Source organism: Oratosquilla oratoria, chromosome 12 (assembly GCF_046742065.1).
Source record: "Oratosquilla oratoria isolate Oo_2021 chromosome 12, ASM4674206v1, whole genome shotgun sequence".
Lineage (NCBI taxonomy): Eukaryota > Metazoa > Arthropoda > Malacostraca > Stomatopoda > Squillidae > Oratosquilla > Oratosquilla oratoria.
In genome coordinates, this window is record NC_134788.1 from 30,524,908 (window position 1) to 30,539,284 (window position 14,377).

At 40.4% G+C, this 14,377-nt stretch overlaps 2 protein-coding genes across 4 annotated transcripts in view; both read right to left on the minus strand.

Moving 5' to 3' along the window:
• LOC143031211 (uncharacterized) overlaps positions 1-14,377 on the minus strand; it is a 102,255-nt gene that overhangs the window by 25,368 nt on the left and 62,510 nt on the right. The window contains exon 2 of one of the 3 annotated variants that reach the window (XM_076194777.1): positions 72-167. The exons of the other annotated variants lie outside the window; for them this stretch is intronic. The gene's annotated coding sequence lies outside the window, so the exon portion shown is untranslated. The remainder of the gene's footprint in view (positions 1-71; positions 168-14,377) is intronic. 3 annotated transcript variants of the gene reach the window in all.
• Positions 8,229-12,635, minus strand: LOC143030308 (uncharacterized). Its single transcript, XM_076193461.1, has 3 exons — positions 11,972-12,635; positions 11,626-11,875; positions 8,229-8,340 (listed from the first exon to the last, which is right to left on the minus strand). Exons 1-3 carry the CDS (start codon positions 12,633-12,635, stop codon positions 8,229-8,231), a joined length of 1,026 nt encoding a protein of 341 aa, XP_076049576.1.

Here is a 14,377-nt window from a genome sequence, read left to right on the forward strand (position 1 = left end):
TCTATTACTTACATTATCATATTTTTTATCTATTTATTCATTATTATTATGATTTTTTTTTTGCATCTGACCTAGATATGGACCAAAAGGTCTCCTGTCGGCATGCTCCGCCTTTGTAATCCTTTGTAAAAATGAATAATGAGTGATCAGTACTCATCTTGCCATCACTGAAGAAAAATGAGAAGAGAGTTGAGGTTATTCAAGGGAACACATGAAATTGACAGAGAAGATTTCTTGAATAAGGATGGGATGGTGTCACTAAGTCATGGGAACAAATTGATGACAAATCTGAAAAATGCTACTAGTTTATTATATGAGATACATCGACCCCCAGAATAACTAAGATGATAAAACCCAAGTTAAATCCTTAACCCCTTCACTTTGGGCCAAAATCTCGTGGGCAGCATTAGCTGCCAGACATACGATGTTGTGTCATAATACTCGCATTATGAAAAATAAAGTCACAGCTGTATCGATCGTTCTCTCTTTCACCCGTGAATTTTGATAACCATAGAAAATGTGATGAAGCCAGTTTACAGAGTATGGGGGGTCACACAGGTGCAACTGCAATATAATCAAGACGCCGACATCGGCATCCTCGCATACCCATTTGCTCCTCATGATGCCTACGTAGGCGTAGGCGTCACCGTATGGAAGGGGTTAAGTGAATTAAATACTAGGTATGATAGTTGGAAGAGAGAGAGAGAAAGAGAGAAAGAGGGAAAAATCCAGGAGCATAGCTTCTCTCGTGTATATTTGAATTACGTAAATACACATACCCCATATGCTGCAGTGGTGCATTCTCCAATCACAAAGAAGAAAAATTACATAGAGCAGCAACTACAAAGGTTCCAGGTCTAGCTAATCAAACATAACAAAACAGACTATACTAGAGCTGCAATTCACTAGAATCAGTACAGAGAAGAATGACCAGAATGATACATGGACTCAGAAATTTGCCTTATGAAGAAAGGCTTACACTTAACTTACACTCTCTGGAAAGACGCAGAGTGTGATGTGATCTAATAGAAGTGTTCAAGTGGATCAAAGGCTTTAACAAGGGTGATGCAAACAAGGTCATCACATTAAAACAACAGGGCAGGACTCGCAGTAATGGTTATAAACTCAACAAATTTAGATTTAAAAAGTAAATAAGCAAGAATTGGTTTACTAATAGGGTGGTCGATGAATAGTAAACAGTAAACATGTAGCAAGGGCTGAAACTATCAGTTGCTTTAAGAAACAATTAGACAACTTTATGGATGGGGATGACAGGTGGTGATGGATACGGAGCTGCCTAGTGTAGGCCTTATGGTCTCTTGCAGTCTCCTTCATTCTTATGTTCTTAACATAAGAAGAATGTGTTTTGGTTGCAATAAGCAGTGCTTCTATTCCTAGGAACAATATTTAATGCACTGAAAAAGTAAAATCACTGAGATGTTACCAGAAATTTATATATATATACATATATATATATATATATATATATATATATATATATATATATATATATATATATATATATATATATATATACACACATATATTTAGTGAAGACACTAGTAATCAAAGAAAGATGAGTGAACCTGTCTATATAGGTGTCACTTAAATCCTTAAAAATATCAATACCCCTCCACATGGAAAGAAAAAGAGCGAACAAAACATTACCCAGAAACTACAAAAGAGGACAAAATCAAGATTTCTTCATGTGGGATCAGAGAAATACAAGAGGACAAAGGAAAAACATAATATAAAGACAAGGCACACAAGGAACATGAGGAATGTTTTCCATGTAGATGCATTGATTAGTGAAGCAGCATTAAAGAAACAGTGCAGTTACACATCATAAGTTTATTTAAAGAAAAGTTTGACCAATAGAAAAGAGTTCTACTTGGGAACAGGTGATTAGTGGAGTTCCACAGGGATCAGTATTGGTTCCAATAATGTTTGTTATTTATGTGAATGACATGGATGAGGGTGTGGTATGTTACATGAGCTTCTTTGTAGATGATGCAAAATTGTTGAGGAAAGTGAGTATTGAAATAGATTGTGAGTCACTGCAGAGAGATCTGAACAGGGTTTGGGAATGGAGTCAAAAGTGGGAAGTGGACTTCAACATTAAGAAATATAGCATAATGGAATTTAGAAAAAGTAAAAAAACAAAACAAAAAAAAGCAGGACAAAATAAAATTGATGCAAAGGAAGTAAAGAAAGTGGGATCTGAAAAAAACCTGGGAGTGATCATAACAAAGGACATGTCCTCTGATAAACAGATAAACAAAATTGTCAGAGAAACCTACAACTTGCTAAGATCAATAAAGGTGGCTTTTACTTACTTGGATGAAGAAATGGTCAAAAAAGTACTAGTCACATTGATAAGGCCAAGACTGGAGTATGCAGCAACACTATGGTCACCCAGTACCAAAAAGAATACAGTGAAACCTCTCATTAACGGACATTAATTAGCTGCGTTTGCGGTGTTTTCGCTGTGTTTTTGGTGTTTTTGTTGCTGTTTTTTAGTGCGTGCAATCACTATGCCACCCAAAAACCACTCCAAAACACCGAAAACACAGCAAAAACACCTCAAACGGAGCTAATTAAAGTCCGTTAATGAGAAGTCTCACTGTACAAGGAAAACTGAAAGAATCCAAAGAACACATACAAACACGGCCCCAAGACTTTCAAAACTGTCATATGAAGAGAGATTGTCAAAACTAGAACTCTGGAACAAAGAAGAGAAACACTCTGGAACAAAGAAGAGAAAGGCGTGGAAGTCCTTGATAGGGAAGACTTACTAAATTGGGATAAGAGAAATAAAAGGGGATGAGATAAACTCAAAAAGGACAGTTACAGAAGAGACCTGAACAAGAACAGCTTTCCCCACAGAGTGGTGGATGTATGGAACAAACTGGACAAAAAAATATTGTGTGCAAAAACCATACATGAATTTATGAACAATTTAGACACTGCAAGATACAGAGATGGGACACCACAAGTGTAGCTCCCCTTCCCGTAAGATACAACTAGGAAGGTAAATACATGAATTTGAAGCTTGGTATGACAAACTAAGGAGTAACACAAAACCCCAGGAGTAATGCTTTTCCAAATACTACAATTAAGTAAAACCACACACATACTGTACACACAAAATGGTGTTTGAAAGGTGTGTGAATACAGGGAACAATATAGCAGAAACAGTAGACAATATAAGCCAATTAAAGATTATTTCCCAGATAAGACTTCACAAATACAGGTCCTACATACACACCCAAATGCCAAACTATTCAGATTATGAAAATGAGTATAAAAGATATATATAAATATACATATGTATATATATATATATATATATATATATATATATATATATATATATATATTATATATATACTGTATGAGACATCACATGGTAAAGTGTACACAAACGCCATTTTTAAGAAGTGTCAGAAATCATGATTTACATTTTCTCAACTTTCAAGCTAATATTAAAAACTAATAAAGGTAGGACAATGGCAAATATATAATTTGAAAGCTGATCATGTCTACTTTGTCTAAAGTTTGTGTACACTTTATTTCAGAGTGTCGCGTGTGACAAGCATTAACCCCTTCCATTTTGTGCCGCATACGTAGGCGACATGAGGAGCAAGTGGATACGCGAGGCTGCCATATCAGCGTCTTGATTATATCTATTGTAGTTGCCCCTGCGTAATGACACTCTCTAAACTGTCTTTAATAATATTTTCTATGGTTATCAAAATTCACGGGTGAAAGAGAGAACAATCGATATAAGCGGTGACTATATTTTGTGATGCGAGAATTATTACGACACGCCGTACAGCTGGCAGCGGCTGCGCCCGCGAGATTTAAGGCCCATACTGAAGAGGTTAACCCCTTCACTCTGGGACAAAATCTTGTGGGCAGCATTAGCTGCCAGACATGCAATGTTGCATCATAATACTCGCATTATAAAAAATAAAGTAACCCCTGTAATGCTCGTTCTCTTTCACCCGTTAATTTTGATAACCATAGAAAATATGATGAAGCCAGTTTACAGAGTATGGGGGTCACGCAGGTACAACTACAATATATATAATCAAGACGCCGACATCGGCATCCTCGAGTACCCACTTGCTCCTCATGATGCCTACATAGGCGTCATTGTATCGAAGGGGTTAAGGGAGTAAACCCACTATTTTCTTATAGATTTTCAACCTTACATTTGAAGTATTTTCACACTTCTCCAATGTCCAAATGAAAGTATAAGGTCTGAATGACTGCGGGATAGCACTATCTCAATTTTCAAGCTAGTGGTGCTTGTGTATACTTTACCATGCAATGCCTCGTACTCTCATGGACAGGGAGTTTGGTATGTGTGTGCATGTAAGGTCACAGCATTATCCATAGATCGGTCATATATGAGCTCTGAACTTTCATCAAGGATGGTAATATCTGTCAATTATGAGTCCAACATGTGATCCATGACCATGGTAATATATACATATATATATATATATATATATATATATATATATATATATATATATATATATATATATATATATATATATATATATATATATATATATATATATATATATATTGTTACAAAGGTGATTTTAGATTAAGCAAAAATTGTAGTATTAGTTTCATATAGGTACACAGAGTCATCTGTGCAGGTAGGGCATGAATTGTATGTTTGGCAATGTGGGATGCCCTGTCTGAGGGCAAGCAGGGTAGTCTGCAGTTCCAAGCAAGGCTTGTTAGAGGGTAGTCATTTTTTGTTTCCTTTGTCGATTTGTGTATAATTCCTATCTACCTCAGAACCACCTCGAACTAGTGTCATGTGAACAGTGAAAGATCCATGTTTATAATTGGGTGAAAGAAAATAACAAATAGAGTAAGAGAACAGATGAAATTTGGTGATCATTGTTGTGTCTGGTTATGGTGTATTATAGTGACCAATCGTCTGTGATCTCACGTGGTCTGTGCTCTCATGCTAGTACTAATATGAATAGTGAAATATACATGGAAGAGCAAGGTTAGTATTTCATTTTATATATCCTCTCTGAATAATTGCTCATGATGAAAACCTGTCAGAACCCATCCCTCAATATTACAACAAACATCTATGGTATGTTGCAAATGGTGTCAAAAGTGGGATTAACAGGATTAGATTGGATTGAGTGACATAGTTTGCATTTGCTGGTAATTATGTAGCAGAGAAAAAATAGCCAACCTGTTGGACCATAACACCGACAACATGGCGGAGGGTTGCCATGATGATGAAATCAGTGACTACAGTGATGCACTCAAGAGTGTGTATATAGAAAACAAATTGCATGATGACGAACCTTTGGCAAAGAATGTTCTGGAAGAAATGACTGAGAACATGTTGAGACAATTGAACAACTTTCAGCAGTTTATTACTATGGGACTCGAGCAGGCAAAACACAAGGCAGAGACGTATGTGAATGATAGGTCGCAAGTGTGCGATGTGAGTTAAAGTGCGTTAGTCGAGAGGTGGAAGAAATTAAGCAGGAGGTTATAGATGAGAACTGGGCTGAGGGCCAGGGCCAAGGACGGGTATATTGCTCATACAGTCAAGCTGGTTCAGCACAGAAATTCCAGAATGTCGCCACACATACTTTGTCCCTCCCTCTCCTCTGTGACATACGAACGCATATGGTCAGCCCACAAGCATCTCCACTGGGGCCCCCTCATTTGGCAGAAGATAGGAAACCAGCCAACTCTTATGGAAAGGTGGCATGGGAGCCCAACCAAGCTCAGCTTGAGCTGTTAGCAGATGCTTAAGATAGGGACAACAAAGAGCAAGCAGTACAGCTTGTGACATACCTGAGAGGTGCTGGGTGGGCCATTTGACTTGGGGGCAGAGGACATAAGAACATAAGAATGAAGGAGACTGCAAGAGATCATAAGGCCTACACTAGGCAGCTCCGTATCCATCACCACCTGTCATCCCCATCTATAAAGTTGTCTAATCGTTTCTTAAAACAACTGATAGTTTCAGCGCTTACTACATGGTTACTAAGTCTATTCCATCCATCGACCACCCTATTAGTAAACCAATTCTTGCCTATTTCCTTCTTAAATCTAAATTTGTCCAGTTTAAAATCATATGAGAGCATAGTGATGGCTCTCAAATGTTGATTTGGACTACACCACCAGGCTGAAGTGTACCACACATGACTGAAGGGTAGGATAAGGGCACATGGGGAATCCCTGCTGCAACTGGCACAGGACATTGAGACATTGGTGAAATAGGCATACCCTACAGCTTTGGAGGACATAGTAGTCACATTTGCTTGAGACTATTTCATGGATGCTCTGCTGGACCAACAGCTTCAGATTTATGTGAAGCAGGCACATCCAACAGATACTCAGATATCATTGTTAATAGCTATGGAGTTTGAGGTGTTCCTGCACACCACTGGCATGTTGCAGGCACCTATGCCCCTTCATCAAGAAGACAAGACTTGGCACATGTGAAGAGGACCACCAAGTCCCTGAAGGCTTCAGTGAGAAGTGCTATCAGTGCGAAGAAATAGATGTGATGTGAAGGACACGTTCCCTCGACAGGGTAGATCCGAGGCTGGATCCGCCTATATTTTTGCTGTTCTGTTGGAACTGTGGTCAGTACAGTCACAGGATGAATCCTTCCCAGCAGGTCAAGATGGTGGAGCCAGCTTGAATCCATACTGGGCTGGGTACGGGGCCCAAGACCCAGCTCACATCCCTGGGCCCCCGTGACATCAGCTGTTCAGGTGGATGGTACAGTGGACAGGAAACCAAGCAGGATGGTCATAGACACAGGAGCAGAGAAGACCATCGTCAAGATGGACTTGGTGAATACCAAGGCACTTCCAGCTGCCCAACAGGAAATCTGTGGTGTGACTGGCCACTGCATGCCACTCAAGGGTCCAGTGCAGGCTGATATTGGCATGGGCAGCTTAGAGGAACATATATATATATACAGGGTGTTTGGGATAAATTTGACACTTGTTCAGAAAGGAAAGAAAAGTATATCTTGGCCAAAAATTTATGTATTCTCAAAATTCAAAGTGCATCTATTAGAGGACCTTTTGCCAAATACAACTCACTCAAAGAAGCCACCCCGAGCCTCCAACACGGCCTACAGGTGGGACCTGAACCTGCAGCACATGGCCTTCATGGTGTCCTTTGAGAGACACCTGAACACCAGTTTGATCCTGACAATTGGCTTGTCCTTGGTGTTGCAGGTAGTAAGATTGGTGTCTTTTTCAACTGCACCTCACACAATAATAGTATACGGGGTTGCAATCAGGCGAGTTGGGGTCCAGATGTTGGGAATGAAGTTGTAGAAGTTCTCAGACAGCCACTTCTGGTTTTTTTCAGAGGTGTGACATGGAGCTGAATCCTGCTGCCACACGTGGCCTTCCCAGAGACACCCTCTCCACCCAGCGCTTGACAACAATGGATAGTAACTCAATATAGCCATCTGAAGTGAGTCCAAGTCCCTTTTCAAAGATGTGGGGCGGCATGATGTGGCCTTAAGTGGAAACACACCTAAAGACCATCACAGTGCTAACGTTTTGTCCTTTCAGGACGTAATGTTATTAATAAAACTCCAACAGTTCCTGGTGTTTACCTCACCACCCTTCCACTCATTCTGTTTTATGCACTTCAACAGTGTGGTCTGTAGACTGTTCTGTGCATTGTGCAACTGGTTCTGGCACAAGTTGTTCTTGTCTGAGAAGAACCAAAGCACCCCCAGCTCAACTGGGTGTTTGACCTTGTTGAAGAGTTTCTTGGCTTTTGCAAGGTGGGGTCTCTTGGGCCTTGGCAGTGAGTAGTTAGCCCTTGTGCCTGTTGTATGAGTAGTGAAGATCCTCGTTCAGCGCATTCTTCATAGTTGCTACTCCAATGATGCCCATCTCTCTTGCCAAGGTCCATATTGCCTTGCCTGGATCTTGCCGCACTTTTTTTTTCTTTGCAGCCTCTCAACAAATTTCATTGTACACACAGAGTCACAACACCTGCTATGATCCTTCCTGCTAGCCACTGCTTCCACATCTCCATTGCAATTCGCCAACTCACATCTCACGGTCTTCATAGTATTCAAGGAGCACTGAGCTGCAGCTAAGACTTAACCAGTCCCAACATCTGGAACCCCAGCTTGGCTGATTGCAACCCCAAGGACTATTATATGTGGGGCAAAGTTGAAAAAGACACTAATTGTACTGCCTGCAACACCAAGGACGAGCTAATTGCCAGATCAAACTGGTGTCCAGGCATCTCTCGACGGACACCGTGAAGGCCGTGTCCTGCAGGTTCAGGTCCCACCTGGAGGCCATGTTGGAGGCTCAGGGTGGTTTCTTTGCATGAACTGTATTTGGTAAAAGATCCCCTAAGAGATGCACTTTCAATTTTGAGAATACATCAATTTTTGGCCAAGATGTGACGCTTTCCTTTCCGAAAGTGTTAAATTTATCCCAAACACCCTATATATATATATATATATATATATATATACATACACACACACACACACACACACACACAGGGTGTTTAGGAAGAAAGTCAAGCATAAGTATACATGGGAGAGGGTGGTGGATGGAAGGGTGGTAAAGCGTTAATGGACTATATAGTGGTAACCAGGAGTATAGTTGGAAGAGTTATGGATGTACATGTTCTAAGGGGAGAGAGTGGGAGAATATCAGATCATTTTTGGGTGGAAAATAAGTTGAGAATGGAGAATGGATGGAGAAAGAGGAAAAAGACAGAAGGTAGAGGGTGCTTAAAGTGAACTGCTTAAATGAGAAAAAAAAAAGGAGTACAAGAAGAAGCTGAGAGAGGGGTGGGAGGGAGTGAAGGATAGAGTAGAACTAGGAGTGGAGAAGGGACAAGGAGGACAGGAGGAAATAGAAGGAAGGGTAGTGAGTGGTGGGATGAAGAGGCAAAGAAGGTTGTAGAAGAGAAGATGCAAGTTTTCACAGATTGGTTACAAAATAGGACAAGCAAATCATGTAAGAGGTACAAAGAAAAGAAAAGAGAAGTAAAGCACAAGGTAAAGGAGGCAAAGAGGAGAGCAGATGTGAAATGGGGTAAGAGTATGACAGAAAATTTTGAAAGTAATAAAAAGATGTTTTGGAAAGATATTAAGAGAGGAAGAGGAGGCGAATCAAGTAGAGAAGAAAAGGTAAAAGGTGCAGATGGAGAGATGATAATGGAAGAGAAGGTACCAAGAGAAACATGGGCAGAGTATTTTAGGGAGTTGCTAAATATGAAGGAGGACAGAGAGGGAAAGGTAGTTGCAGTGGGTTGTGCTAAGAAAAATACAGGGATGAGTGAGGAAAATGGAGGAGAAATAGGGTAGGATGAAGTGAAAGCAGCTGTTAAGGTGATGAGAGCAGGTAAGGCACCTGGGTTGGATGGATGTCATGCAGAATGTCTGAAGAAAGGAGGTACAGTGATGGCGGACTGGCTGGTGAGGTTATTTAATGTTTGTTTAAGAGGAGGTAGAGTACCGGAGGACTGGAGGAGTGCCAGTATAGTTCCACTTTACAAGGAAAAAGGGGACAAGTGTGAGTGTAGTAGTTTCAGAGGGATCAGTTTGATGAGAAAATGTGTGGGTTTAGGGGTAGGGTTGTGTGAATCAGATTTTTGTGGTAAGACAGATATGTGAGAAAGCTTTCGGAAAAGGTAAGGATGTTTTTTGGGCTTTTATGGATTTGGAAAAGGCTTATGACAGGATAGACAGGAAGGCAATATGGGAGGTATTGCAGATATATGGGATAGGAAGAAAGCTTTTAAGAGCAGTCAAGTGCTTCTACAAGGGTAGTAGAGCTTGTGATAGAATCAGAAATTGAGAGAATGGTATGAGGTGGTGGGACTTTGTCATGGATGTGTTATGTCACCTTGGCTGTTCAGCTTATACATGGATGGGGTGGTGCAAGAGATGCAAGGGTAGTGAGTCAGGGACTGGAGATGATTAAAGAAAATGGAGAAAAGTGGGAGATAAGCCAGCTGTTGTTTGTGGACGACACTGCGCTTGTAGCAGGATCAGAGGAGGGATTGAGGAAGTTAGTGACAGAGTTTGACAAGGTGTACAAAAGAAGGAAGTTGAAGATAAATGTGGGTAAAAGTGAGGTGATGAGATGTACAAGTGGAGAAAGTGGCAGCAGACTGGAGAGGAGTATTAAGGGAGAAAGACTGGAGGACATAGATAGTTTTACATACTTGGGTGCAAGGGTTGCAGGAAAGGGAGGAGTGGGCATGGACGTAGACTGTACAATGAGAGAAGCAAGTAAAAGCCTTGGGGGATTAAAATGTGTAACGAGAAAAAGGCATTTGGGAATGGATGCTAAGAGGAGATTGTATGAAGGAATGATTGTACTGACAGCAATGTATGAGGCGGAAACATGGAACATAAGAGAGGAACAGAAGAGTTTGAATGTGTTTGAGATGAGATGCCTGAGAAGTATGTTAGGGGTTACTAGGCTAGATAGAGTGAGAAATGAGGAGGTGAGGTGGAAAGGGAGTTGGGAGATAGGGTTGATGAAACAGTATTGGGATGGTTTGGACACATGGAAAGAATGTGTCCATTAGTAAAAGAGGTGTGAAAGGCTGAGGTTGAACGAGTGAACATGAGGGAGCAACCAAGGATGAGATGGATGGAAGGGGTAAAAGGGGCACTGGGAAAGAGGGGAATGTCTGTTGAGGAAGGACAAAAGAGGAGAGAAGATAGGGGTGAATGGAGAATGGTTGTACATGGATGATGCTGTGAAGCATGAGGGAGAGTGTGTGGGGGATAAGGGTTGAGGGATTATGTGTGAAAAATAAATTCATGCAGTCCGAAAGGATTTCTCCCCATCTCCACTTCTGTATGAGGGAACAGAAAGGGGGGGGGTAGCCAATTTAATGAAGTGGTCTTGCTGTGGATGTGATGTGTTTTGCGGTACTGCTTCTGACCCTGGGCAGTGGGCAAGATGCAAGGATGACCTGTCATCCAGGAGGAACCATGATAAGGGAGGTAAGGGGATGGACAGGAGTAGAGTCTGTGGAGACGGAATGAGTGGGAGTAGTTTTTATCCCTTTCTTTTTATTGGCTACCTCCCTTGTAAGGGGGAAAAAGCCTTTGGTATATGTACATATGTATATGTATATATATATATATAGTTTAATTACACTTACCGGCAAATCTGCTCAATTACTGCTTCATAAATTCACGTATACCTTAGCTCGCTTTTTCATAAACTTCTGCCTGGCCAGGTCTTGTATTTTTCTTGAAATTCATTATAATGTCCAAAGTTCACACTATCTCTTTCTGCTTCCAATCCTCGCTCGTTCATAACTAACTTGTTTCTCGTTTTCAGTGTTGCCAATTAGCTTAATCGCCGATGTGTAACCAATTCACTTCACGTCATCAACATTTGTACTTCTCAATACGTTTTTGAATCCAATATTTATTTTCATTTCATTACCCTTTTTCCTCCATAACACATATCACAAATATGCATATGTCTATTTATAATATTAACACATTCTCCCTCTCTTTTTTTCATATAAAATAAAAACATTTCCAATATTATTGTATCATTTCTGGTTTGCTGATCTCCTTAGCAATACCAATGATACACATTTCTTAGGCAGTCTGCCAACTGTTGCATGGTTTCTACCCACTTCACCGATTCAATTTCCCCTCTATCCATCATGTCTCGCAGAACTGCCAAATTGATTCTCAGACTTCTGTCTCCCTCGAGTGTAGTGGATTTTAAACTATCAACCAAGGACTTGTTATTAACAAGGCATGTCACAGGGATATCACGTTGGGTGCCTAAAATAGTCTTCAGCAATCCTGCTAAACAGATTCCATTTTCTGCGGCATCAAGCAAACTTAGAGTCTCTGCTGCCAAGGTGGACTTCACCACTCTTCTCACCTTTTTTGATTTTCAGGCAATGGGACAACTATTACCATCATGATCTCTCAAAAATATTGTATGTCCACCTTGAGACCCGTGATTTGTCAAATTTGCAAATGCGGCGGCATCACTGTAGCACAGGAGAGCACGTCCATCCAGATCAACCTTACCAAACCAGAGCGCCACAGGATTATCTTTCACTTTCTTTATTACTTTGTTCACCTTTACGGCATCACTGACGCATGTCTGATTAAAAGCCATGCTTAACTCACATACATCACATGCCACATATAGTCTTGTTTGAGTTGCTAACCAGTTAATTTGACCCATCAGGGCTCTATATTTAGTTTTTTCTTTCTCATTCACTTCATCACCTTTTCTATTCATGTGTGCCTTGGATATATCTATTTCTTTAATCCCGTGCTTTATGTAGTTATCCTGGTTAACTTTGATACCATTATCTTCCTGATTTATTTCTGTACCCAAGTAATGGAAACATTTATGTTCCTCTGTACCGATGAGGGATTGTTCTTCTAGTCTATCAATTATTCTTCTCTCAAAACATTTTGTCCCACTCCATAAGAAGTCATCCACATGGGTACAGACTATGCCTTGTAGATGTCCATTCTGATGCCAATAAAACAAAGCAGGTTCCAATCCACACAATGACATGCCAAATGTGATAAGTTCCCTTTTTACTCTCTCATACCATATCATTTAGCCCATATACGGTCTTTTTCAGTTTCCATAGTGAACCTTTGTTAAATTCAGCTGGAGGCCATAGATATACTTCTCGGGTAATAGGATGCCTTTGTAGAAATGCGCATTTTACATCCAGAGAATGACACTCCTAATTCTTTCTGGCTATGATACTCAAGGCTAATCTCAACGCTTCTTTGGAACATGTTGGCGAATCAATGGGCACATCATTTATATCTTCCTCAAAACCACATGCTACCAATCATGCCTTTATTACTGTTGAGCCCTCTTTTACTTTTTGGGTGATAACCCACCTTGTTGTTATGGCTTTTTGACCATAATATTCCACTTCTTCAAATACATCATTGTCTATCCAGTTAGCAATTTCCTTTCCTTTTGCTTCTAAACACTCATCTCCACAAGATACAACCATCACCTCCTCTTCGTCGTTTACCACCCTCCAGTTGCGTAAACCTGTATTCAAGTCCATCCATCCCTCCGTGTTGTCAGAGTCATTTCTTATATTGAAGCAGGATTTGTATTTACCTGCTGCCTTTCCTGCTCTACTTAATATTGTGATATTTACTTTGTCACGGTTTTTACCCGATATCCCTCTAGCCTGTCTCCCTTTTTTTTTTTTCATATGGATTTCAACAGACACAGCATCATCTTCATCCCTAGTATTCTCTTCCTCTTCACTTTCTGTGTACTCCATGATTACTCTTGCTTCTCTATTTTCATCGGTGTTTTCTTTAGGATTATCCTCAGGGGTATTGTCCTTTTCTTCATATGTATTGTGTTGGTGTATACTAGGTTCAGGGGCTGTTTGTAATCTACAAATGTGTGCTCCTACATATGTTCCTCCTTGCTTCACCAACACCTGCTTCCCATCTTTACCGATAACTATTCCAGGGCCTCTCCATGTGTCTTCATTATTTCTTTTATAGAACACCTCATCTCCATTCTGCAGATCCTCCAGTTTGTCACATCTCACATTGTGTAGCAATGCCCTCCGAATCCTTTCATTTGATTCACTCTTGATGAATGCTTCCCTTGCTACCCTCATCGCATTTAAGTTATTTGCTACTACTTCCGAAGTAGTCTTACTTTCCAAGGCAGGCATCCGATTTTCAAAAACATTTGGAATACTTGGATTAAACTCGTACACCAGTTGATTTGGTGAAAATCCATGGTTATTCTGTAAAGCATTCCTCGTTGAAACTGCCCATGCCACTGTTCTGCCCATGCCACTGCTGTGGACACATCACACTAAGAATCTGAAATTATTTTAGCTACATTATCTCCAAGTACTGTGTTCAGCCTCTCACATATCCCATTGCTCCAGGGACTCTGAAAATCTTCATTATTAAATTCCCAGCCATTGTCAGTCAAAATCTTGTGAGGCGCACCGAATCTGCTAATCCGTTGCGTTATTACCTCCTTTATAATGATCTCAGATCTCTTGCTAGCAATGACTGATGCTACACAGTATCTTGTTGCTAAATCCACCATCACCAGAAAATATACCTTTCCCCAGGTTTTCAGATCCATTCCAACTGCTTCATTAAACTTTCTACCAACAGGAAGACTTACTACTGGGCACGCTGGGGTTTACTTAAATTTCTTACAAATTTCGCACTTGTCACTGACTTTCTGTATCTCTTGTTTCCATTGCCAGCCTCTTCAATCAACCTTATCAATTTATCGGCAGTAGGATGTCCAAATTGTCTGTGTAGCTTAAGCACCTTCTTGGGTATCTC